This window comes from Stenella coeruleoalba, assembly GCF_951394435.1.
Source record: "Stenella coeruleoalba genome assembly, chromosome: 15".
Classification (NCBI taxonomy): domain Eukaryota; kingdom Metazoa; phylum Chordata; class Mammalia; order Artiodactyla; family Delphinidae; genus Stenella; species Stenella coeruleoalba.
In genome coordinates this window covers 67920124-67945909 of record NC_137161.1, presented here as the reverse complement: position 1 = coordinate 67945909, position 25786 = coordinate 67920124, and the positions used below count along the sequence as shown (strand labels likewise).

Here is a 25786-nt window from a genome sequence, read left to right as displayed (position 1 = left end):
TTTATTCATAATTGCCAAGACTTGGAAGCAACTTGTCCTTCACCGGGTGAATGGACAAATAAACTGTGGTACATGTAGACCAAGGAATGTTATCCAGCACTAAAAAGAAATGACCTATCAAACCATGAGAAGACTTAAGGAAACTTAAACGCATATTACTAAGTGAAAAATGTCATTATGAAAAGGCTACATACTGTATGATTCCAACTACATGACATTCTGGAAAAGGCAAAACTACGGCGACAGTAAAAAGATCAGTGGTTACCAGAGATTGAAGGGGAAAGAGGGATGAACAGGCAGAGCACAGAGCGTTTTTAGGGCAATGAAAATACAGTGGTGTATTACACTATAACGATGTATACCTGTCACTGTACATTTGTCCAAGAGAATGTACAACCCAAGCGTGAACCCTAAACTGTGGACTTTGGGTGATAGTGATGTGTCAACGTAGGTTCATCACTTGTAACAAAGTCACCATTCTAGTGGGGGATGTAAATAATGGAGCCAGCTCTGCAATTTTAAGGGCAAGAAGTATATGGGAGATCTCTGGACCTTCCATTCAATTTTGCTATGAACCTAAAACTGCTCTAAAAAATAAAATCTATTTTTAAAAAAAGAGTGAGAAAGATTTACTTTCTTCCTGGTGGATAATTATGCCATGGCATTTATTGAATTTTCCAATGAATTAAAATACTATCTTTATTATTTATTAAATTCTCAAATGTGTGGATATACATTTCTGGATTCTCTATTTGATCCCACTGACATATTTTTCTATTTGTCAACTCCTGTGCTGAAATTATATTGATATTGTAGTTTTTACAGTATGTGCTTATACCCTGAAAGACAAGCCCCCTTCTCATTATTCTTAATTTTCACACTTTTCTTGGCTATTCTCAGGCATTATTCTTATATATGACCTTTATTTTAGCCAAATATTTTTTTCCATACATTTATTTATTTATAGCTGCGTTGGGTCTTCGTTGCTGCGCGTGGGCTTTCTCTAGTTGCGACGATTGGGGGCTACTCTTCGTTGCGGTGCACGGGCTTCTCATTATGGTGGCTTCTCTTGCTGCGCAGCACGGGCTCTAGGCACGTGGACTTCAGTAATTGTAGCACGCAGGCTTCACTAGTTGTAGCTCACGGGATCTAGGCACATGGGCTTCAGTAGTAGTGGCACGTGGTCTCTAGAGTGTAGGCTCAGTAGTTGCAACGCACGGGCTTATTTGCTCCATGGCATGTGGGATCTTCCTGGACCAGGGCTCGAACCAGTGTCCCCTGCATTGGCAGGCAGATTCTTAACAGCTGCACCACCAGGGAAGTCCCAATTTTAACCAAGTTTTAAAGACCGTGGAGTAGATTTAGTATTACAGCAATAATAGAATTTCATTATACTTACAATTTAATGTAGAGAGAATTAATATTTTAATCATATTAAGTGTTCCCACATAGTCATATCTTTTTATTTGTTCACATTTTGTTTTACAGCCTTCATAAGACTTTATAGTTTTCATATAGGTCCTGTGCCTTTCTAGTTAAATTTATTCCTAAGGACTTTCTTTTTATTGCTATCTATCATGATTGGAATATTTTTCCCCTTACCATTTCTGTTTTTCACATTCTTTTGCTAGAATGGAGAAACGTTATTGGTTTATGTATGTGTCCAGAAGCAGAGCACAAACCGAGGTGTGGCGAATAAATGTAACTTTTTATCTTTATAACTCAATTTAACTTTTTATTTTAAGCTCCCTTGTGCCAGGTGGAAGAAATTCATTCCCATCTGGCTTCTCCCAGCTTTTCTCCAGGGTGGGTTTAAATTCCATAGAGTTTACATAGTGCCAGGAAGCAAGACGGCACTGAGTCCTTGTCATGATCTGTCCCAGCCGCCATCCCCTGAGATGCCCATGGTCTCATTGTGTCCTATCTCTTGTCCTTACTGGTCTCTACTGCATTGTCCCTTTTTCTTTTTGTAGAGCCTTTCCCTCTCTCTCTCTCTCTCTCCCTCTCCCTCTCTCTCTCTCCCTCTCCCTCTCCCTCTCTTTCTGCTTCCTCATCCCTTCTCTGAGGCAATAAATTCAGAGCAGCCTCACTCAAATAGGAGAAGGGCTGTCAGGGGAAAAAGAAGCTCTGGAAGGGAAAACATTGTTAATATTTCAACATAGTACCCACCAGACGTATAGGCGCAGGAAAAAAACAACACTGGGGGAAATACGACAGAATGTTAACAGAGATGCTGTGTTTCCAAGAGGTGGAACAATGAATGAGTGTTCTTTTCTTATTTATATATTTTTTTTGAACTTTGCAAAGTTTCTAAAATGGGTATTACTTATATCATCACACACACACAAATTATCTAAACCAGTTCACTTGTAGTTTGTAGTCTATGCAAATCAAATTTATCGCATGAGAAATTCTTGTGAATCCAAGCATAATTAACAAACGCAATGCACATTCCGAAACAAGTGTACAGTGCACAAAATATAAAGCCTAAAGAAGGGCTCATCCACAAGTTCAGTAGCTTGGGTTGGTCTCTAGAGTGGCAAGCAACCACTTTGGTTATGAAGTTAGGTTTGACGGTATTGGATGAGCTAAGCATGAAGGAGTAACCGAGTGAACCAAAGACTTCATGATGTACATATTTCTAAGAGAGGTTTCTGCGCCATGAGGGAGTCGGGCTTTCCAAGGCTACAGCTGATGACAATGTGGTGAGAGGATGCCTTAGGTTTGGCAGGTTCTTGTAAACAGAGCCTGAGACAGGGATTCTTGCTCAAGTGACATGTTGGGAAGAACTCTTTAAGAGAAGGGGAGTGAGGGAAGCAGGATGGGGCAGGGGGAAGAGCCAAGGAAGGAGGGGTCTCAGCTGGAGACCGGCTTCAGCTGCATCTCACGGGGACCTCTCGAGCACAAACTGCACCACAGAGTTCGTCCCACCTTGAGGCAAAAGGGCCGGTCTTTTGTACCCCGTGTCCGTCAGTCATGGGCAGGGGGCACTGGGCTGCTCCAGTGGCCAAGGGCAATTCTGTAGAGAAGTAGGCACCCGTGAGCCCCTAGCACTCCCCCGTGCCCAGCAGCTGGGGAATGCAGATGCCAGCCACGAAAGACTGACTTGGGGTTACTTGGGCAAGCCTGGGTGACCATGAGCTGATTACAGTGTGGGTCAGGGTCAGCGTGCAGGAGCAGGTGACACTGAAGACACCAGAGATGACAGCAGAATTGGGGGTGGGGATGAAAGCTATGGGCCAGCCAGCAAAGTCTTCATTGACTGTGGGCGGTGTGACCGGAGGGCCAAGGATGACAGAGAGAAGGAGGGGGAGATGGTGGCAGAGCCAGGCTGCACGACCCTCAAATCAGCAGGGATTTTTACACAAAGAAGGAGAAATGAATGAGTCAAACCTTGAAAACCAGCTGGACCCCTGCAGGCCCTCCCTGAACCAAGTCTGCCTGCAGCTAGGACTGTAACGGCCATAGCCAGGCAGCCTTTCATGTGTGCATTTGATATCTAATGCTTAGGAATCTGCAAGTTCTATGAAAACAGAGACCTTATCTCTCCTGCTTCCCAGCCTGTGGTAATAGATAAATATCTATTGAATGAATAACTGAACCAACCAATTAATCTGTCGTTTATCATTTCTCAATAGAGGCCACTGGCATAGTAACAAAGAGCACAAGCTCTGAAGTCAGACATCTGAATCTGAATCCCAGTTCTGAGCCCCAGCTGTTACATGGGAAATGCTGTGAAGATTAAATGAGTTAATGATGGATGTAAAGCACTTGGTACAATACTTGGCAGGTGGTACATTCTCCATAAGGGCCGCCGTTGGTAACATCCCTTTTCCAGGAAAGCTCAGAGCCATCCCTTGCGGGGTGACCGAGGGATGCAGGTGTGAGTGCGATGGGAAGGGCGGGGGAAAGAGCAGAATTACGGGCTGAGGTTGCGCCCCGGCCCCTGCGCGTCCAACTGGCCCAGCCCGGGGCGGAGTCTCTTCCTGCCGGGCGGGAGCCCAGCGGTCCCCTGGTGGCCCCGGGGACCAGGACAGCTGTGTGGACGCCGTCTATGCGGGCTATGGCGAGCGCGGCCCGGGGATCCGGCCCTTGGTCCCCGTTCCTGCTGCAGCTCGCGGCGCTGCTCGGGACGCTCGAACCACAGGTGAGAAGCGGGCGGACACGGAGCCTCCAAGGTCGGGGCCGGGGGCGCAGACGGCTGGGGCGCGGCGGGAGCACAGCGGGCTCCTCTCCCTCCCCCGGGTCCGGGTCGCCCCAAGTCGGCCCCTGGCCTGAGAAAAATTCCTAGCTTTGGGGAGTTGCCGGTTGCCCCACGAGCTGGAGAGACTTGCCCGCGCGGAAGAGCGCAGGTAGACCCAACACCCCGCGCGTCCTGCAGCATGGGGGTGGGGGTGGAGGGAGGGGACCCTCGCTTTCCTGCCAGGCGTCCTAAAACTTCTGGAACCCCGGCTTCCTTGGAACTCAGGATCCACTTGAAGGTCCTCTGTCGAGAAATGCGCCCATACACCCAGCTTTACAGACAAATTCAGGCGGATCACAACGCTCCCCCCTTACCCGTGACTGGACCCCTGATTCACAACCTCTGGGATCAATAAGCCGGAGGTATGGGTATCTGGTGCAGCCCTGCCAACAGCGGAAAAATCCAGTCTTACAGAAATGCAGTGAGAAGGCAAAGCCAGGACTAGAACCCACGTGTCCAGCCTGGAGCCCCCAGAGCAGTTATTGGGATCATAGAGGCAACTGCTCATGCCACCCCGTGCCCACTTCCAGCTCAGGACCCAGATGACGGTTGCCAAGTAAGAATGTGAGCACAGTGTGGCCAGATCGGGTGTTTCCAGAAAAAATGAGAAAAAAAACTAGAAATGAGAAAAATGAGAAATCTTGATTTTTTTTAAAGTGAAATCTTTCCAATTTTTAAAAACTTGGTAGCTAATTATAAACGAAATTTTAAAAACGATGATGGTCAAACGAAACTCAACAGTGGGCAATCAGTCCGCAGCTTCTTCTCCAGATCACTTCTCCCTCCTGCCACGCTGCAGATCACAAAACAGGCCCGGAGAAGAGAGGACCCGAAGGTAGTTTCCTGACTCTACTCCGAAACCATTGGCTTGGCCCCAAGCCTGAGGGTCCTGGAGCAGGATGTGGCCTTTGCAGGGGTGCGGCTAGGCCACCCGGATGTTAGGGTTCCTGCTAGGAGCTCAGCCCCACCCTGTTTGCTCAAGGAAGGGCTGGAGCAGGTGAGTTAGCCCAGCAGGGGCCAGACGCAGGGCAGCACCAGCCCTCCCTCCCTTGGCCACCCCCCCACTTGGTCCAGGGGGCCTGCTGGAGCCTGGCACCAAAAGCAGCTGGGCCGGTTTGGGGAGACGGAATGGGTTGGGGGAGGCAAAGGAGAAAGGGACCGGGCACTGGAACCAGAGAGATGGTGTTCAAGTCCCAGTTCTGCCACTTATCTGTGTGGCTGGAGGCTAATTACCTAACCTTCCTGAGCCTTAGTCTCCTTCACCTGTGCAATGGTGAGAATAATAGCACCAATCTCTTAGGGAGGCTGTGAGGGTCACTGAAGTCCTTTTGTAAAGGAGCCAGGCCCCCCGGCTCCCACCATAACCCCTCTCTAGGGTCGTGGAGGTCAGTGGGAGGAGCCAGCAGCTTCCCCAGTCCTCCTTCCTTCTTTCTCTGTTTCCCTCTAGGGGAAGGGGAGTCACAGCCAGCCCTGCCTGGAGCAAGCACTAGGGCGGTCCCAGGCCTCTCAGAAGAGGTGACTTTGTTTCCACTGCAGGTTCAGACCTTCACGCCAGAGAACCTCCTGTTTGTGTCCACCCTGGATGGAAGTCTCCACGCACTGATCAAGCAGACAGGGGACTTGAAGTGGACGCTGAAAGACGGTAAGCAAGGGCAGTCACTCCTCCCTCCTTGGATCTCGCGTTGGGGGGAGGTCACCTTGGCGTGGACGATAAGAACATGGGGTCTAGAATCCAAGAAGCAGGTGTCCGCGGGCAGCTTTACCACTTACCAGCTGTGTGACTTTGGGAAAGTCACTTCACCTCTCTGAGCCTCAATGTCCTCACCTGTAAAAGGGGGCCAAGGGTAACAACCCTACCTCACAGAGTTCTCGGGAGGATTACATTACACTCGTGACAAATGCTTGGCTTGGTGTCTGGCACCCAGTAAGCACCAATGTGAGGTATGCCTTTCAACGGGGAGTCTACTCATGCCCCTGTCCCTGTCCCTACAGATCCCATCATCCAGGGGCCCATGTACGTCACAGAGTAAGTGGACCCCAAGGAGCGGGCAACTGAGAGATGGGGAAGCCATAGTTGCCTGGAGGGGCGGGTGGGCTGGAAGCAAGGGAGAAGATTTGGGTCCGGAGCTCTGTGGTGCCTCCTTTGAGGGTGGGCCCCTACTGGCAGGGAAGTTGGAGGGGAGGAGCCCTCTTGGAACCAGGGGGCGTGCACCCAACCTTCTCCCGTTCCTCTCTGCCCCACAGGACAGCCTTTCTCTCAGACCCAGCTGATGGCAGCCTGTACATCTTGGGGACGCAGAAACAACAGGGATTAATGGTGTGTTTCCTACAGTGCTTGGGATGGGTGAGGGTCAGGGCTTCTGTTAGCCAGAGCACTGAAAGGGTGCAGGGCTGTATGGTCAGAATCCAAGTGTCCTGCAGAGGGTGAAGTCTGAGAGCACTGGGGGAAGGCTGTCTGGAGGGGTCTGTTGAAAGGGGGTGGTAGGGTGACTCTGGCTGTGTCTGCAGAGCAGGTTGACCGGATGACTGTCAGGCCTCTGAGGGCGTCACGGGGGGTTCTCCAGGGGACTCTGAGGGTTTTAAGGGGAAACCTATGTATCAGTTAGCTTGTGCTAAATAACAAATTGCCCCCAAACTCAAACTAAAAATACAAACCATTTATTTAACTCATCATTTTGTGAGATGACAGTTTAGGCTGGACTCAGCTGGGTGGCCTTGACTGAGTTTGCCCAAGCATCTGTGGTCCGCTTCCGGTCAGCTGGCTCTCTTTCTGAAAACTCGTTGGTAGTTGGCTGGCTTTTGATGGGGGCAACTGGGCCAGGGGTCTCTCATCTTTTAACAGGCAAGCCTGGGCTTGTTCACATGGTATCAACAAGGGAGCCAGAAGCAGCAAGAGAGGGCGAGGCCAGTGCATGAGCATTTTTCAAGCTTTGCTTATACAGTCGTCCCTTGGTATCCACAGGTCAATCGTCCCCCACCACCAAAATCCAAGGATGCTCAAGTCCCTTATTTAGAATGGCACAGTATTTGCATATAACCTACACGCATCCTCCCATATACTTTATTTTTTTTCACATTTATTTATTTATTTTGGCTGTGCCTGGTCTTAGTTGTGGCATGCGGGATCTTTATTTAGTTGCAGCATGTGGGATCTTTTAGCTGCGGCATGCATGCGGGATCTAGTTCCCCGACCAGAGATCGAACCTGGGCCCCCTGTACTGGCAACGCGGAGTCTCACCCACTGGACCACCAGGGAAGTCCCCCTCCCATATACGTTAAACCATCTCTAGATTACTTATAATATCTAATACAATGTAAATGGTATGTAAATAGTTGGCAAGTGTGCGGCAAATACAAGTTTTGCTCTTTGAAACTTTCTGGAACTTTTTTTCCCAAATATTTTCAATCTGAATTTGACTGAATCTGTGGGTTCGGAGCCAGCGGATAGGGAGGGCCGACGGTACCGCATTCGCTAAAGTCTCATCAGCCAAAGCTGGTCATGTGGCCAAGCGCAGAGTCAGGCAGTGTCAGAATTCTGACTGTGCCATGGGATGCCTACCGGGATGGTCTTACGCATGTGATTTAGGAAACCGAATTGGTAAGAAATGTTAGCACGTGAGCAGGCAAGGTCCCAGCAAGCAGGTGGCACACTACAACGGGAGAGTTTGAGGCGGTTTTATTAACGGGATTCCTTACAAAGGTGTGGGCCGAGGTAGGAAACCGCAGGGCAGGGTGCTGTGTCCTATGGCCCATACCGTGGGGTGCCACGTATCAGCCCTAAGCTCAGAGGAGGGGAAGGATCCAGAGGGGGCTTGAGGAGAGGACCACCGGGAAGGAGCTGAGGCCTTTGGGGGAGGGACACAGCCAGCCCTCCATGACTCTGTGGAGAGGAGACCCAGGAACACTCGCCTTGATTCTGCCCCCTCCCCGTATCCCAGCCCCCGACTGGAAGCCAGAGCACAGGGCGCCCACTGGTGGAATCTAAACAAGTATGTCTCCCATGGGGAGGGCCGGGTGGAGAGTGGACCTCCAGTCCCATCCAGCTCTGGGGGTCATCACTGGGTCTTATGGGCAGGTGTGGTTGTGAGTCTCATCACTCTCCGGGCATCTGGGATAGAGTCCAGTCGCCCTGACAAAGCACACCAGGGCCAGCTCACTCGTGCCGTCTCTTCGCTCACCTACAGGCACCCATGCATGCACACACCTGCACACACACCGATCAACTTATTGAATGTGCCAGCTCTGGGGCTTCACCCAGCTTGTCCCCAAGAGTCTGGAACCCTCTTCCATTCTGCCTCTGTTTCCCCAACTCAGTCAGGATGAGCCGCAGCACGCTGCGACAACAGCACACAAAGCCCCGTGGCTCCAGAGAGCTTGCTTCCTGCTTACAGCGTGTGCCCAGCGTTGGTCCCCCGGGGGCTCTGTACACTGTGGTCTACTGGAGACCCAAGCTGTTAGACACTCCATCGCAACCGAGGCTTCTCAGTCACCAAAGCAGAAAAGGAGAACGAGGTGAAGCACACCCTGGCTCTTGTAGTATCCATGTGGACCTGGTCTCTTCTGCTCCCTCCCTCTGGCTAAAGCAAGTCTCATGGCTGTGCCCACTTTAAGCAGGAAAAGAAATATAATCCACCGGGAGCCCAGAAGAAGAAGCAGAATATTTGTGAGAAGTGCTCCCCTTCCCCTGGCTGTTTCCTACTCATCCCTCAAGTCCCAATGTAACAGCCAAACTCCTTCCCAGTCCGTGATCTTGCCTCCAGCTGACCTCACTTTCGGCCACTCTGCCCCTCTCCATCCCCACTCCTGGTGCACTGGCCTCCTTGCTGTTCCTTAAACATGCCAGTTGGTAGGTGGCCCTGCCGTTGGCCTCAGCATTCTGTCCCTCTGCCCAGAGCACTCTCCCTCCACATGACCCTGTGGCTCACTCCTCCCTTGGCTTGGGTACTTACTCCCTAGCTGGGCTATGTGATATAACATCTCAAATCAGTGTCTATCCTAGTTCTCTGAGTTTGTTTTGATAATATTTACCACTACCTGGCATTATGCTTTATGTGTTTTTGTTTGTTTATTATCACACACACACACACACACACACACACACACACACACCAGAAATGTAACTCTGTGCAGAAGGGCACTTGGTCAGTCTTGGTTACAACAGAGTCCTAGCACCTGGCTAGTAATAGGTGCTCATTAAACGGTTGTTGAATGAATGAATAAACAACTGAACTTCTTCCATCAGTCCATCTTCAGTCCCCCACATCTGCATCAGGTACTCTCAACTTCATGTGCTCCCCTGTCATGCACTAACCGTACCAACCATAGGTTGTATGGACTTCTTTTGTTGTCCATCCTGACTGAGCCCCCGGGAAGCCCTGACTCTCTTTCCCTCAGTACTTGCTTGTGCCTGGGGTGCTGTCTGGCAAGAGCTCTGTATGTGGAGTTTGGGGATCTTTTTCACTTTGATATAATTTCAAATGTAAGGAAAAAATGCAAAGATAGTTCAGAGCAATTGTTTATTCCCTCTACCCAGATGCGTCAATTTTTAACATCTTATCACTTTCACTTTATCATTCTCTCTTAACAGATGGATAATATTACACATGTGTGTATAAAATTTCTTTTTCTGAACTATCTGAGAATGAGTTGCAGACGTTATGCTCCTTTACTCCTAAAGCGTCATTGTGCATTCCTAAAACAAGGATTTTCTCCTACATAGCCTGAGAGTAAATTATCAAAATCAGCAGATTTAACGTTGATACAATAGTGTTATCTAATCCACAATCCATATTAATTTTGTCAAGTTCCTAATGGTGTGCTTTATTGTTTCCAGTCCAGAACCCAAACCAAGATCACCCCTTGCATTTGGTCCTCATGTCTCTTGGGTGGAACAGTTCCCCAGCCTCTCCAAGGTTGTCATGGCCACTGAAGTTTTCAAGTCTCAGCAAGTGTTTTTGAGGTGGTCAGGCCAGCATCATGTGATCAGGTGGCATCTTGGCACTGGGAGTGGGATTTTCTGCAGCTCCTCAAGAGGTTGTGTAGCAGAGTGGTTAAGTGTGAGGGGTCTGGAAACTAACTGGCTATGCTCAAGGCCTGGCTCTGCTACTTAGCAGCTGTGTGATATTAGCCACATTACTTAGCCCCTCTGGGAATGGATATGATAATAATTGTACCTAATGAATAGGTTGTATGTGCTTCTCTGCTATTTCCACTCCCCAGAGACTGCCGTTCACCATCCCTGAGCTGGTTCATGCCTCCCCCTGTCGCAGCTCTGACGGCGTCTTCTATACAGGTAAGCATCTCTCCAGCCTGGAGTCCTGGTCCAGCAGGGACTGGACCTAGGTCAGGACAGGCCAGCTAGGCACAGCACGGAGAGGCTGCACACCCTCTCCAGGCCATCTTGAGAGTGAGCACATTTCCCACCTCCACAGGCCGGAAGCAGGATGCCTGGTTTGTGGTGGACCCTGAATCAGGGAAGACGCAGATGACCCTGACCACAGAGCGACCCTCTACCCCCCGCCTCTACATCGGCCGGACGCGTGAGTCAGGCCCCAGCTGCTCCTCGAGCTCTGGGAAGCCCCCCTTTTGCTCTGCCCAGGCCTGGCAATTGCTATCCACGCTGGGTCCAGGCCAGTCAATCACTCTGTCAGTCAACAAACACTTCCCTGAGCACTGAACAAGGAGCGGGGGACACAGCAGTGAGCAAAACAGACCTAGTTTCTGCTATCCTGATGCTGTTTGAAGACTCTGGCCTCCAGGCTGGGTGCTCGGGAAGCCCCCGCCCCCATGAGATGATGTCCCCTGGATGGGAATAGAGGAGCACCACGTGGGCGCTCCTGGTAACCCTGCTTCTGGGTGTCCCCAGAGTACACGGTCACCATGCATGACCCCAGGGCCCCAGCCCTGCGCTGGAACACCACCTACCGCCGCTACGCAGCAGCCCCCGTGGACGGCTCACCTGGGAAATGTGAGTGCCTCCCTTCTCTGGCTCCACCTTGGAGCAAGGTCCCCAACTCAGGGAACCCTGAGTGGTATCCACGACCAACCCCACCACATTCTGACCCACCTGAACTCCTGAGGGACCCCACGTACTGAATGACACACCCTTGATAGACAGCCCTAAGTGACCCCTCTCGACACCCAGCCTGACCCTCCTGTACCCTGAGCAGCTCTTAACATCCTAATTCCTTTGCACTCCCAATAAGCCCAGCCAGGTCACCCTGGGTGCTCCCCACCTCCTGAGTGACCCCAAACAACCCCTGCACACCCTGAGCAGTCCCCCAAATGTTGAACGACCCCTGACAGATGACCCTAAGTGACCTCCCCCAGACTCACCACCCCCTTGATATTATAACTGTCCTTCCCTATGTTTCCTAAAACTACAAATGTTAGATTTTTAACCTTTGGTAATATGATATTACAAAGAAATTGCTTTTCTTCTGTTATTGTTCAGCTCAGTCATCTTCATATATGCTTAATCCTTCTAGTTACTTGGGTTATTTCATCTTCTTCTTTTTTTTGTTTGTTTGTTTCATTTCCCTTGGTATATCAGTGTCTTTGTTACTGGTTCCTAAGAACTCATTTATGACTAAGGATGCTAACCATTTGTCAGGCAATGCAAATGAAACGCCATATTTTATTGCCATCAATTTACTATGGTGTTTTGTATTTTAGTTGTGTATTAAAATATAATCATGTGTTTTTAAAAAAATAATAACTCTCCTTCCCAAATGCCTGAGTGACCCCAAAGGTGCCCCAAGCCACCTCTCAGACCCTGACTCCACCATTCCACGTGAGAACTCATGCAGGCGACCTTGACACATCACAGGTGACACCCAGAGGGCCCCTGGCTGACACCCTTCACCTTCTAAATGACTTCCACGCTACCCACATGTCTCCAGACCTCCCTGACTGACCAGCAGCCAGACCATGACTGACTACCCCACATCCTAAGCGACAAGGACTGGTTCACACACCTGAGTCGCCTTTGGATGACCATGACTGACCCCCTACGTCTTACACAGCTGCCAGCTGACCCTGATCAAAGTGACCCAGTGAACTTCCTATGTCCTGATTACCCTCCAGGTGATCTCACCTGACCTCCACGTACCTGAGCGGCCCTCCTGATGGCCCACCCTCCGAGCAGCTTCCCCACCTCAAGATGCTCCGAGGTGCCTCAGGTCAGGGCTCCCTGACCACATCTCCTCAGCCACCTTTCTTGGCAGACACGAGCTACCTGGCATCCTGTGGGATGGGCCTGCTGCTAACGGTGGACCCAGGAAGCGGGGCGGTGCTGTGGACCCAGGACTTAGGCGTACCTGTGGTGGGCGTCTACACATGGCACCAGGACAGCCTGCGGCAGCTGCCCCATCTCACACTGGCTCGGGACACCCTGCACTTCCTTGCCCTCCGCTGGGGCCACATCCAACTGCCCGCCTCAGGCCCCCAGGACACTGCCACTCACTTCTCTGCCTTAGACACCCAGCTGCTGTAAGTGCCCACGCCTGGGGACTGGGGAGGAGCTTCTGCAAGTGTTGTAGCCCAGGTCCAGTGGGCAGGTGTGATGTCCGACCATGACACGCCAGTGCAGCTGAACCAGGGGTCAAAATATTTCAAGCAGTTTGGTAAATAACCAGTGCCCTGCACCACCCCCCATGTGCTCCCAGGACCCCCTGGTTGGCCCCACTGTTCAGCAACTGATAGGGTAAAGTCTGGCCTAGGAGGGGCCTCCATGTCTCCACCCCAGTGCTACAGCGGGCACGTGTTATGCTTGGTAGGTACTATGTGTTTACTGATTGTTGAAAACTTTAAATATGAACCTTCCTTGCAACACCAAATACATTAGTGTCCCCATCTTGGGGAGCCGGGAGACAGACTGGGAAAATTGGGGATTATCGGTTCTTTCAGTTCATCCCACAAATATTAATTGAGCACTTGCTATGTAGCAATTGCTTGCTAGGCTCTGGGAGTACAGTAATACAGCCAGTGTTCCTACCTACAAAAATCTCAGAGTCTAGTAGGGGAGACAGGTACGTAAAGACGTAATCATAATATGGTATGATAAAGGATGAGATAAGAGAAGTATAGGGTGTCATGGGAATGTATAGGAAGGGCACTGAAATCAAGACTGGGGGCAGAAGGTAATCATAGAAAGCTTCCTAGAGGAAGGGACCTATAAGTTGAAACCTAAAGGATGAAGAGGAAACGAGAGAGAGAGAGAGAGAGAGAGAGAGAGAGAGAGAGACCATGGCAATCAGGGAACAGATTAAGTTAACAAAATAAATTAAGGCTGGAGCACGGCTCTGAGCAGAGAATAAAGTCTGAGGCTGTTAAACAGGGATCTTGTAGGATCATTTAAAGGGTTTGGGACAAGGCTAAGGAGAAGCCACTAGAGGGTTTTAGGCAAAGAAGTGATTTGATCGTATTTTCATTTCAGAAAGATAACTGGCTGCAGTGTGAAGAGTATCTTAGAATTGTGGGGAGGAAGTGTTCACAGAATATTGCATTAGTTCAGGCAGGAGATGAAGACACTTTGGACCAGGGCAGAAACGCTAGAGATGGAAATAAGTGGAGGGTAACAGATATTAAGAGGAAAAACCAGTACAAATTTGGTGATTAGAACAAGGAGTCAACCATTTTGCTCAGGTTTCTAGAGGCGCATGAGTGCGGTCGTTTTCAAAGGTAGGGAGCACTGGAGGAGGAAGTGGTGGGGGTGAGGAGGAAGTGGGGGAAGAAGGGGGGAGGAAGTGGGGGAAGAAGGGGGAGCTAAGGAATGAGGAGATGAGTTCAGATTTAGAAGATTGAGCTCATGGAAGAGGTCTGGGCTAGAAATAGATTTAGAAACAATGACTACAGAGCTTGTATCAGTTAGCTTTTGCTATATAACAAATCAGCCCCAAAATTTAGAGCTTCAAAACAAACAAACATTCATTATTTTTCAAGATTCTGTGGGTCAGCTGGGTGGTTTTCTGGTTTGAGCAGCCAGATGGTGGCTTGGCTGGGCCTGGACAATCTAGAATAGCTTCACTCAGCTCTCTCGTAGTTGGTGGACTATTTAGCCTATGGGATGTCACATGAGGTCTCTCATGCCCCTGCAGACTAGCCTGGGTTTCCTTCTTTGGTGGTCCCGGGGTTCCAAAGAACCCCATGAGAGGGCAAACGCCAGTGCACAAGCATTTCTCAAGACTGTGTTTGTGTCACATCTGCTATTGTCTCACTGGCCAAAGCAAGTCACTTGGCCCAGCCCAGAGTCAGTGTGGGCGGGGATAATACAAGGAAACGGGTACTACGGTGACTGAAACTACCCACCACCATCACTCATTCTCCTCCCCCTTTTCCTCTCCCCCACTAGGATGACGCTGTATGTGGGGAAGGATGAAGCTGGCTTCTATGTGTCTAAAGCACTGGTTCACACAGGGGTGGCCCTAGTGGTGAGAAGGTTCTCTGAGGGGCTGGAAAGAGGGGATAGAGAAGGAGAGAAGTCTCCCCCCACCACTCCTGACTCTCCACCTTCTTCCATAGCCTCGTGGACTGACCCTGGCCCCCACGGATGGCCCTACCACAGATGATGTGACACTCCAAGTCTCAGGAGAGCGAGAGGGCTCACCTAGCACTGCTGTCAGATACCCCTCAGGCAGTACGGCCCTCCCTAGCCAGTGGCTTCTCATTGGTGAGACCCCCTCTACCCAAATTTAGAGTGGATAAAGGACCTGTGAGCTCAGTTTATGAGCTGGAAGGCTGAGATCACCTCCAACCCATTGACATTTTCCCTGCCCCTTAGGACACCATGAGCCACCCCCAGTCCTGCACACGACCATGCTGAGATTCCATCCCACCCCAGGGAGTGGGACTTCTGGGACCAGACCCTCAGGGGGCACCCAGGCCCCAGCTCTCTTCTTGGAGGTCAGTGCTAGAGGGGTAGAGGGCATGGGGGGAGGTGCGGCAGCGGGGGTGCAGCCCTTGGACCTTTTCCTCAGGCTTCTAGGAATAACATTCGGGGTGGGTCAACTGACCTCACAATTTCTCGGAAGGAAAACTTTCATTTGTTGTTATTGCCAGAAGAGTGTTAGAATTGTTAAAAAGATATTGGCTATCTAAATTGTGAAACATGGGTCACAGTTTTCTTTATTCTTCTTCAGTTTAAAGTTTACAAAATATTTATCAAGTGAGAAAATGAAAATGGAAAAACTATAAAAGCATGTCCTCCTGGGAGAGGACTGGACAAGAGTTGCCAATAGTTCAAGTTCAGAAGGAACAGGCATGACCTGGAGACGTAATTCTCAAATCTGGTTGCTTATCAGAATCACCTAGGAGCCCACTCCACCCGCCCCCGCTGAATTCAGAATCTCTGGAGGTGGATATCTGAATTTTTTGGTGATGCCCCAAGAGTATCTGAAGTTTTAGTGATACCCCAGGAGATTGCTTGTCCTCAGCTAGATCTGAAAGACCAGTCCACTGGGGCACCATGGTGTTTCAGCAGCATGGAGAGTGCCAGGTTTCCCACCACTCACTCATCACCCCTTCAGCTAAGCCCAGCCCTATACTGGGTCATGAAGAAGGGTTAGGGGTTCCACAGTGGGAGGGGCTGCTAAGAGTGAAAGGTTCTTTGTCCCCAGCTCCTGAGCCTGAGCCGGGAGGAACCTTCGAACCTGGAGCTGCATCCTGAAGAGAAAACCCCAGACCTGCATCCAGGACTGGGACCCCAAGACCTGCTGGCAGCCAGCCTCACTGCTCTCCTCCTGGGAGGATGGCTTCTCTTCCTGATGAGGCAGGTAAGCCCATCATCCCTGGCCTCAGGCCCCTCTCATGGTCTTCCTAGGGGGAACTCTGGTTCTCTTCTCCAAGACCACTTGGCAACTTTCTCCCTCACCCAGATCCAATTCTGCCCCCTGCTGTCCTCTTGGCAGCTCCCAGAGCCCTTGATACTGTGCTCTTTATGCCAGTGCTCCAGGGACAGGCCATCTCAGGCACAGCTTCTGGGCCCATCATGGGTCAGGGGCTGGCCAAGGCTGGGCCCTCTTAGGCCCCCATGTTTCAGCAGCAGCAACAGCAGCTGGCAGAGAAGCAGTGGCAGCAGGCCTCCCTGGCACCTGCAGGCCCGTCTCACATCTCACAGGATGCTCAGTCTCAGCCCTCCGGGGCCACCCCACGGAGCCGCAAGAGGTTTCAAAACCCCCCAGAGCAAGACCAGCCACTCGAAGACCCTGAAGGTGAGCTTACATGAACAGGAAAGGACAAAGTCAGGGACAGAAAAGAGAGGGGAAGGTTTAGCTTCGAAGTCGGTGTATTAGAAGCCACTATAGTGGGGTAGCCAGGCCTAAATGAGTTAACAGGAGAGAACGTCAAATAGTGCCTGCTATGTAGTTCAGCCCTCTGAAAATGTTTTCCATCATTTTTACTGTTGTCGTTATGTTCAAGGACCCTGGATGCAGATAGAACTGGGTATAGATCTAACTCTACTAACTGTTAACTTTGATGAATTGCTTAACTCCTCTGAGCTTCAGTTCTCTCATCTGTCAAATGGGAATAATAACACCCACCCCATGACATCACTTCATGATGAGAGGTTACATCACCATTACTATCAAATCAGACTATGTGATGTTATTAATATTTGTGTTAAAATAACATCATATTTGGTAACAATAATAGTAAATCACCTAGGTACCATTTGGTTCCTTTTCTCTTTAGGGCTTTTTATTTTTTAAACGTTTCTCTTCTCTTTTCTCAATTTCATCCTATAAACAAGCCCTTTCAAGCTTCCTCTGGAATCTGTGGGATGCCCCAGGGGAACTTCCACATGCTTTTAGTGGTCAGTCCAGGCTACTTCTCTCCTGTTTCTTTGGCTCCGGGCTGGGCTGGCCTCGGTCCTTTGTGTGAACTGCTGCTGGACCCTCCTGTCACTGCTCAAACCACTGCCTTGGAGCCTTGGAGCCACTCTGCTGTGCCCTTAACTCAGCGTGAAGTCCGCCCCATGCTTGGCGTGCGGCTCCCGTGCGGCTCCCAAAGTTCCCCCTTGCGTTCGCCTCCTTGTGCTGAGAGGGAAGCAGCTCTCTTCCTCAGGGCTCAGCTCTTGTAGAAAACCCCCCACTGCCGAGTTGCCTGAGCCCTGAGAGTTGCAGTTCCGATCACTTTACTGGCTCTGGGTGGGTCCAAGTAATACTCACCCCACTGCACCCTGAAACACTCATCTCCTTGGACCTTCTGACTCGAGCCAAGTCTTTCCCCAGATGACCCAGACTCCACTTGTCCCAGGTGGTTCTCGTCAAATGACCTTGCTGTTCCTCCTGCCATCATCGTTCAGGTGTCCCTCACGACCCCGGTCCACGGTCCCAGTCATTGACAGGATGGAATTCCTTCCCCAGACGTCTCAGTCCCCTTGTGAGTCCGCAGATACCGATAATCCTCAGAGGAGGAGAAAAAAAGATGTTGAATCCCAGCCCTGGCTCATCCTTGATATATAAAACACTTAAACTTCTTTACTCACTATAAGAAAATAATCAAAGTGATATCAGTGCTTCAGGACAAGAATCCCAGCTAGAGCTTGGTACCTTTGTTACAAAACTCAGTGGTAACAATCTCTTTATAATACTGGATTCCCTCTGGAATTGAAAAGAAACCTTTCTATTTCTTTCACTTTCTTCGTTTAAAGTTTTCATAAACTTTACTTTGGTGTTTTCATGACCTCTAGGCAAAGCCAGGAAAGGACAGGCTGTTACTAGGCTCTGATAAATGCTGTGATGCGGTTGGGGAGGCTACAGGGAGCTATAGGAACACAAAGGAGGGGCATGTAGCTCAGACATGGGGACATGGGAATTGTCCTGAAAGGCAAGTCTAAGCTGTGATCCCAAGGATAAGAAGGAATTACCCAGGTGAACAGGGAGGCGGGGGACAGCAGCAGTCCAGGTGGCACCAGTAGCACAGGTGAAGGTTCAGAGATGAGAGGAAGCAGGGTACACATTCCGGAAGCTGAAAGGAAGGTGGCAATCTCATGCTCATGGGTAGGTCAGGTGGATAAAGTAAACAAGTGAAGCAGCCACATAGGAGAGAGAATAGGGCATGATGGGACTGTGGTAAACTGGAGAACAGGTGCTTGGGCTCAGCCTGCCTTGCTTACTGCTGCAATCTCGACCCAGAGCATGGCTCAGGGAATATCTGTTGAGGCAGTGGCTGACTGGCCACTGCAGGTTCTTAAACAGCCCTTCTCAACTCAATAAATATATATGGAGTGAATATGTGCCGAGCAGGTGTGAGGAACAGGCAGAGTTAATAGGCTGGGACTTGCCCATCCAATAGGCAACAATATGGAGTCCAGTGTATCAAAAATCTTTAGTGCAGGGAGAGTCAAATAAACGAATGTGGCAGATGGCAGAAAAGCTTCAAGAACCACTCTCCAAAAAAGCCCCTGCCACACTGGCACCGTGTGGCAACCTATTCTTATTCTTAGGACCTCTATGTCAGGAACTCTGACTTTGGAAATCTTGCTTCTCCTTTTGGTGCGGGGAGAACAACGTTCCTCGGGACCTTTTTATGGTTCACAAAATCTACAGCGGGGTCCTGTCCCACTCTCATTTAACCTCCACAAATCCATCTACACGTGCCTGGTTGGGTGTCCTCCAGGACCACCGGCTACATGGTACATTCAGCGGCAAGTGGGCGCACTCAAGCCTGAACCAGAGTTAACACTGAGAGCTCACATTTATATGGCGCTTACTGTGTACCGGGCACTTTCCTAAATGCTGTGCGTGCATGAACTCGTATGATAGTCACAACATTTCTGTGAGGCGGATACTATCATAACGCTGATTTTATGGAAGAGAAAATGAAAGGTTCACGGCACCCCACCCCAGACTCACAAAGCCAGTAAGGAGCAGCTCAGGAACTCAAAAGCAGGTCAACTCTGGGATGTTGCCTCTGTTTGCATTTTGGCAATACCCATGAAGACAGGTGACCACTTTAATGGTTTCCCAACCCGTGTACAAGAAGCAACACAATACATCACATGTTCTTGAGGTTTTCAGAGGGAATTCTGACTGTACACTGCTTCCCCATCGTGTGACAACTTTTGATTACTTTAGAACTTCTCTCCTGCCTTTGCTGCTTCTCCATTACCATGATATGGAAGGCTGAGCAAATGGTGAATATCTTTGTGCAGACTGAGCCTCCCGGCTCATTATTATTGTTTTTTTTTTTTTAAACATCTTTATTGGGGTATAATTGCTTTACAAGGGTGTGTTAGTTTCTGCTTTATAACAAAGTGAATCAGTTATACATATACATATGTTCCCATATCTCTTCCCTCTTGCGTCTCCCTCCCTCCCACCCTCCCTATCCCACCCCTCCAGGCTGTCACAAAGCACCAACCCAATCTCCCTGTGCCATGCGGCTGCTTCCAACTAGCTATCTACCTTACCACGTTTGTTAGTGTGTATATGTCCATGACTCTCTCTCGCCCTGTCACAGCTCACCCTTCCCCCTCCCCATAACCTCAAGTCCGTTCTCTAGGAGGTCTGCGTCTTTATTCCTGCCTTACCCCTAGGTTCTTCATGACATTTTTTTTCTTAAATTCCATATATATGTGTTAGCATACGGTATTTGTCTTTTTCTTTCTGACTTACTTCACTCTGTATGACAGACTCTAGGTCTATCCACCTCATTACAAATAGCTCAATTTCGTTTCTTTTTATGGCTGAGTAATATTCCATTGTATATATGTGCCACATCTTCTTTATCCATTCATCCGATGATGGGCACTTAGGTTGCTTCCATGACCTGGCTATTGTAAATAGAGCTGCAATGAACATTGGGGTGCATGTGTCTATTTGAATTATGGTTTTCTCAGGGTATATGCCCAGTAGTGGGATTGATTGCTGGGTCATACGGTAGTTCTATTTTTAGTTTTTTAAGGAAACTCCATACTGTTCTCCATAGTGGCCGTATCAATTTACATTACCACCAACAGTGCAAGAGGGTTCCCTTTTCTCCACACCCTCTCCAGCATTTATTTTTTGATGATGGCCATTCTGACTGGTGTGAGATGATATCTCATTGTAGTTTTGATTTGCATTTCTCTAATGATTAATGATGTTGAGCATTCTTTCATGTGTTTGTTGGCAGTCTGTATATCTTCTTTGGAGAAATGTCTATTTAGGTCTTCTGCCCATTTTTGGATTGGGTTGTTTGTTTTCTTGTTATTGAGCTGCATGAGCTGCTTGTAAATTTTAGAGATTAATCCTTTGTCGGTTGCTTCATTTGCAAATATTTTCTCCCATTCTGAGGGTTGTCTTTTGGTCTTGTTTATGGTTTCCTTTGCTGTGCAAAAGCTTTTTAAAAACTTATTTATTTTTAGCTGCATTGGGTCTTCGCTGCTGCGCCCATACTTTCTCTAGTTGCAGCGAGTGGGGGCTACTCTTCGTTGCGGTGCACAGGCTTCGCGGGCTTCTCATTGTGGTGGCCTCCCTTGTTGTGGAGCACGGGCTCTAGGTGCGTGGGCTTCAGTAGTTGTGGCGCACGGGCTTAGTTGCTCCATGGCATGTGGGATCTTCCCGGACCAGGGCTCGAACCTGTGTCCGCTGCATTGGCAGGCAGATTCTTAATCACTGCGCCACCAGGGAAGCCCCCTGGCTCATTATTTCTGCATTCAAGGCCAGAAGTCTGGCCTCCATCCCAGCATTGAGGGTGCTCCTGAAACTAGAGTTAGTTTTGAATCTAACCCAGAAAGCACATAGCAAGTCTTCACCTCATGCCAAGGGCATCCAGAGCAGGGAAGGCAGACACATAAGAGACAGGAAACGCAGCAGAACGAAGCAAGTAGGTACAGAAGAGGGGTCGGAAGTGCTCAGGGACCCTCACCTGGAGCCAGCTGATCATGGCTGGTTCAAACAGGCTTTCCCGCAGCTCTGTCCCTGCTTCCTGAGCTGCCGGAGAGACAGGCCCATCTTACTTGTGGGCGATGTGCTTCCAGCAAGGCCCTGGGCCCACACGCCTGAGTGTCCATGGTATACAAATTTCGGTTACTGCTTGCATCTCGTCAGGAGATGAGAGTGACTGTTTAAGCCAATAATCCAGAGCAGTGCTGAGGGACAGCTTAATACTTTTCTCACTGATCCCTGATGCTGATTTTCATTTGCTTTTCCAAGAGCTGATTAGAGAGACTGAAGCTGGCAGCTCTTCCTAAGGAGAGTGTTCTCAGGGCCACGGAGGGGCACACAGCTCTAGGGGCGCCAGATACACTTAGCTGCGAGCATGGGGCCCCTTGGATCTGAGCAAGGTGCAGCCTGGTGCATTGTGAGGGGTCTCTTGCAAGCAACCCAAAAGGAAGAGCAGTAACAGTCCAACCTCATCCTTCTTAACAGGAAACCAAGGCCTTCTGGGGAATCCCTGCTGCCCTAGAACTAACTCTGGGACAGCTCAGCATCCAAACGCCCACTGACCCCGCCCCGCCCTCTTCCAGGACAGTCTTTTCTGCAACAGCATTCACCCTCCTCACGCTTACGGCTGCCAAAACTCACCTTCCTGTTGGAAGCGAATTCCTTAGTTAAAAGGGTTTATAACTGGTGGAGGTGGGTAAAGGAAAGAAACCTGCGCAGAAGATGCCAAAACAGGGAGAAGGATAAAAGAGGACAGTAGAGTGAACCTCTCCCCCACCGTTTCTTCCATTAATCCTCACGATAACATTGTGCAGGATCCTTGACATAGGTCCCACTTTACAGATGAGAGGACCAGGGCACAGCGGTTAAGTCACTCGCCCAAGTTCACACGGATTGAGCGGCAGCACGAGACACTGGACCCAAGCAGTCTGGCACCAGGCGGGGCGTGGAAGGGGGAGGCCGGAGAAGGGCCGAGGTGGGGGAGCTGGGACTGGGCAGGTCTCCCTGAGACCCCCCCCCTCCCCTCCCCCCAGCCGAGCAGCTCACCGTGGTGGGGAAGATTTCCTTCAATCCCAAGGACGTGCTGGGCCGCGGGGCAGGCGGGACTTTCGTTTTCCGGTGAGCGGCAGCCAGGAGCCAGGCTGGGGATGGCCACTGTCCCTTGGAGAGCCATTCTCTCCGAGAACCCCCGAGGTGGGCACAGTTCCTAACCTTTGCCTTCTTCTGCCCTCTGGACCTCCGCTCGCCACCTCCCAGGGGACAGTTCGAGGGGCGGGCCGTGGCGGTCAAGCGGCTCCTCCGTGAGTGCTTCGGCCTGGTCCGGCGGGAGGTGCAGATGCTGCAGGAGTCTGACAGGCACCCCAACGTGCTCCGCTACTTCTGCACCGAGCGGGGACCGCAGTTCCACTACATCGCCCTGGAGCTCTGCCGGGCCTCGCTGCGGGAGGTGAAACCTGTGCTCAGGGATGGGCGGGGGGGCAGGGTCCTGGGCCGCGGGGTGACCTCTGCCCCTCGCCGCTCCCCAGTACGTGGAACACCCGGAGACGGACCGCTGGGGCCTGGAGCCCGGGATGGCGCTGCAGCAGCTGATGGCGGGCCTGGCCCACCTGCATTCCTTACACATAGGTACCAGCAGCCCCTTCCGCCCTCCATCCAAGCTCCCGACTCCCCCCTCAGCTCTCAACTCTGCTCCGCTCTCACAGTGCACCGGGACCTGAAGCCCAGCAACGTCCTCATTACGGGGCCCGACAGCCAGGGCCGAGGCAGAGTGGTCCTCTCAGACTTTGGCCTCTGCAAGAAGCTGCCCGCTGGCCGCTGCAGCTTCAGCCTCCATTCAGGCGTCCCCGGTACAGAAGGCTGGATGGCGCCCGAGCTCCTGCAGCTCCTGCCCCCAGACAGCCCCGTGAGTCCTCCCGCTGCCCCAGGCCGCAGTAATCATTCCCTGCCCAGTGCCTCTCCTGTCCGGGCCCGCTGTGTGACCTTCAGTCACTCCTCCAAGCCTGTTTCTTCATCTGTAAAGTGGGGATAATTCCTCCCTTCTTACCCAGGGTATGGTTCTTAACCAGGGATGATTTTTGCCACCTTTGGGCAATGTCTGGAGACATTTTTGGATGTCACACTTGGCAGGGGAAGGGAGGCTTGTTACTGCCATCTAATGGGCAGAGGCCAGGGACGCTTGCGAAACATCCTACAACGCACAGGACAGTCCCCCAGGACGAAGAATTATCTGGTCCAAAATGTCAGTAGTACTGAGGTTGAGAAACTCTGAACTAGAAAATAGTTTTCATCTCTACTGTGATGCACAATCACTGGGGAACTTGAAAAAAATTCAGGTGCCCGGGTCCCACACCCAGTAACTGACCCCCAGTGACTGTAACGTGTAGCCAGCGTGGAGAGCCACCCAGATGCGGAGGGTTCGGGGGAGCATCACATGAGCTGATATAACTGGAGCACAGAGCAGTGTCTGACCTCCAGAGACACTTGAGTTGGAGACCCCAGGATTACAGATTTTTGAGTTGGTGTGTAGGGGAAAGTCACAGGCATGGATGAGAGTAACACGCAAGGACAGTCACCAGGCAAAGCCACCCCACCCCTGAAGTTTAGAGAAAGCTAGGATTGGCAACCTGGAGGCCCAAGGACCAAAGCACTGATGTTAGGAGCCTGTGCAGGTTTTGATTTTTTAAATTAGCAGCCAATATTTTAACTTCTGGGAAATTGCACATAAAAGTCTAGATTTCTGGATTCACTTGGAAAATCAAAAGCTCTGCCACCGAGAAAGTCCCCTGGAGGCAACCAGCTGGAGCTAAGTGCCAGTGGCCATGTGTGGACAGGGCCAGCAACAGATCATACAGTCCTCACCGCTGCCTGATCGCCTCATGCGTGCCCAGCTTCACTTGGTTGTGTTGCCCACCAGACTTGGAGGAATGACACTTGGAAACCTAAACTAGAGGCTCAGTAGGGGCAAAGGTTTTGGATGAAAACCGTGGGTCCCTTTCAACAGTGCAGAGGGGAGGGGATCTAGGGCCAAGAGGATGCCTCTTGGGAAGTGTCCTTGTGTCCTAGTCCGAGCCAGATCCCCAGCTGCCATATCAGCCCTGGGGAGAATGTAGCCCGGCAGACCTCCTGGAGCAGAGACTTCCTCCTTATGCTTGTCCCTCTGGCCCCCAGACCAGCGCAGTGGACATATTCTCTGCAGGCTGCGTGTTCTACTATGTGCTTTCCAGTGGCAGCCACCCCTTCGGAGAGAGTCTTTATCGCCAGGCAAACATCCTTGCAGGCTCTCCCTGCCTGGCTCACCTGGAGGAAGAGGCCCACGGTGAGGGGGACCTGGGCTGGCAGAGGAGGGAGGAAGCAGGGCAGAGCCTGCGCGGGCCTGAAGCCGTCCCTCCCTCTTGCCCCTACAGACAAGGTCGTTGCCTGGAACCTGGTGGAGGCCATGCTGAGCCCCCTGCCACAGGCTCGTCCCTCTGCTCACCAGGTGCTGGCCCACCCCTTCTTTTGGAGCAGAGCCAAGCAGCTCCAGTTCTTCCAGGTCAGGAGGAAATCTGGGGAGCGGCCCCAGAAAGTCCCAAGTTTGGGTCCTGAGCAACAAGAGAGGGGAAGCCAGATTGGTTGGGGGAAGAGAGACTCGTCTACCTGTTCCAGGCAGCCCAGATCCTTATCTCAATCAAGGCAGAGCCCAGACTCCCGAACGCTGCCATCTTGGCACTGCACGGTCTCCTCAGCACCGCTTCCCCAGCCCAGCTGCCCCTCATGTGAGGCTAGACCCCGTTCCTTTCAGCCCTAGTCGTCCCTCCTGCTATACTCGTGCCCAGACAGCCCATTCCACTTGTGTGACCTTGAGCCTCTTGAGCCTGTTTGCTCATCTGTAAAACGGGGACGACAGCACCTCTATCACCGGTTGGATTAGACCCCGCATAGCACAGAGAAGCCACACTCCATAGGAGGCAATAATACTTACCCTAACCCGAGCAGCTTCGGCGGCTGCACTGCCCCAGCCATAGGACACTCCTGGCCTGTGGCCTCCGAGCCCGCTCAGGAGGCTCAGGAGCTGTGGGTCCTAGGACGCCAGCGACTGGCTGGAGAAGGAGCCTGAGCAGGGGCCGCTGGTGACGGCGCTGGAGGCGGGTGGCGCCGAGGTGGTCCGGAGTGACTGGCACAAGCACATCTCGGTGCCGCTGCACACAGGTAGAGGCCAGACTCGGGTGGCCCAGGAGGCCGAGGGGAGCCCAGTGGGGACGGCTGTGCCAACGACCTCCCCGTCCACAGATCTGAAGAGGTTCCGGTCGTATAAGGGGACGTCGGTGCGAGACCTGCTCCGTGCTGTGAGAAACAAGGTGTGTTCCAGGGCTTGGGAGGGGCCTGGAAGGTGGGGAGGCCTGGTCCAGCTAAGCCCGGGCTCTCTGCTCTGACCCCTCCAGAAGCATCACTACAGGGAGCTCCCGGCCGAGGTACGGCAGGCGCTGGGCCCTGTCCCTGACAGCTTCGTCCAGTACTTCACAAACCGCTTCCCACGGCTGCTGCTCCACACGTACCATGCCCTGAGGAGCTGCGCCTCTGAGAGCCTCTTCCTGCCCTACTATCTGCCGGCCTCAGGGGCCCAGGCGCTGAGCCTGGGAGCTGCTGGGAGCTGAGATGGCCTGGCGTCGAAAAGACCAGCAGAGGCTGGGCCGCC

General features: G+C 51.3%; 1 protein-coding gene across 7 annotated transcripts; it reads left to right on the top strand.

Moving 5' to 3' along the window:
* Nucleotides 1-4027: 4027 nt before the first annotated feature.
* On the top strand, nt 4028-25745 carry ERN2 (endoplasmic reticulum to nucleus signaling 2; the record flags this gene model as incomplete). Of its 7 annotated transcripts, none has more annotated exons than XM_079945827.1 (22): nt 4028-4147; nt 5780-5885; nt 6236-6269; nt 6488-6560; nt 10463-10535; nt 10675-10782; nt 11109-11210; nt 12469-12733; nt 14595-14673; nt 14765-14912; nt 15024-15145; nt 15859-16014; nt 16311-16452; nt 22146-22230; nt 22369-22558; nt 22638-22737; nt 22815-23014; nt 24280-24427; nt 24516-24643; nt 25176-25299; nt 25381-25448; nt 25533-25745. In XM_079945827.1, the coding sequence occupies 22 exons, from the start codon at nt 4055-4057 to the stop codon at nt 25743-25745; spliced, it is 2757 nt and encodes a 918-aa protein (XP_079801953.1). The 7 variants fall into 7 exon arrangements, with proteins under 7 accessions (XP_079801953.1, XP_079801951.1, XP_079801950.1 ...); XM_079945825.1 differs by having other exon boundaries at nt 4064-4147; nt 16287-16452; XM_079945824.1 differs by having other exon boundaries at nt 4064-4147; nt 16284-16452.
* Nucleotides 25746-25786: the final 41 nt, after the last annotated feature.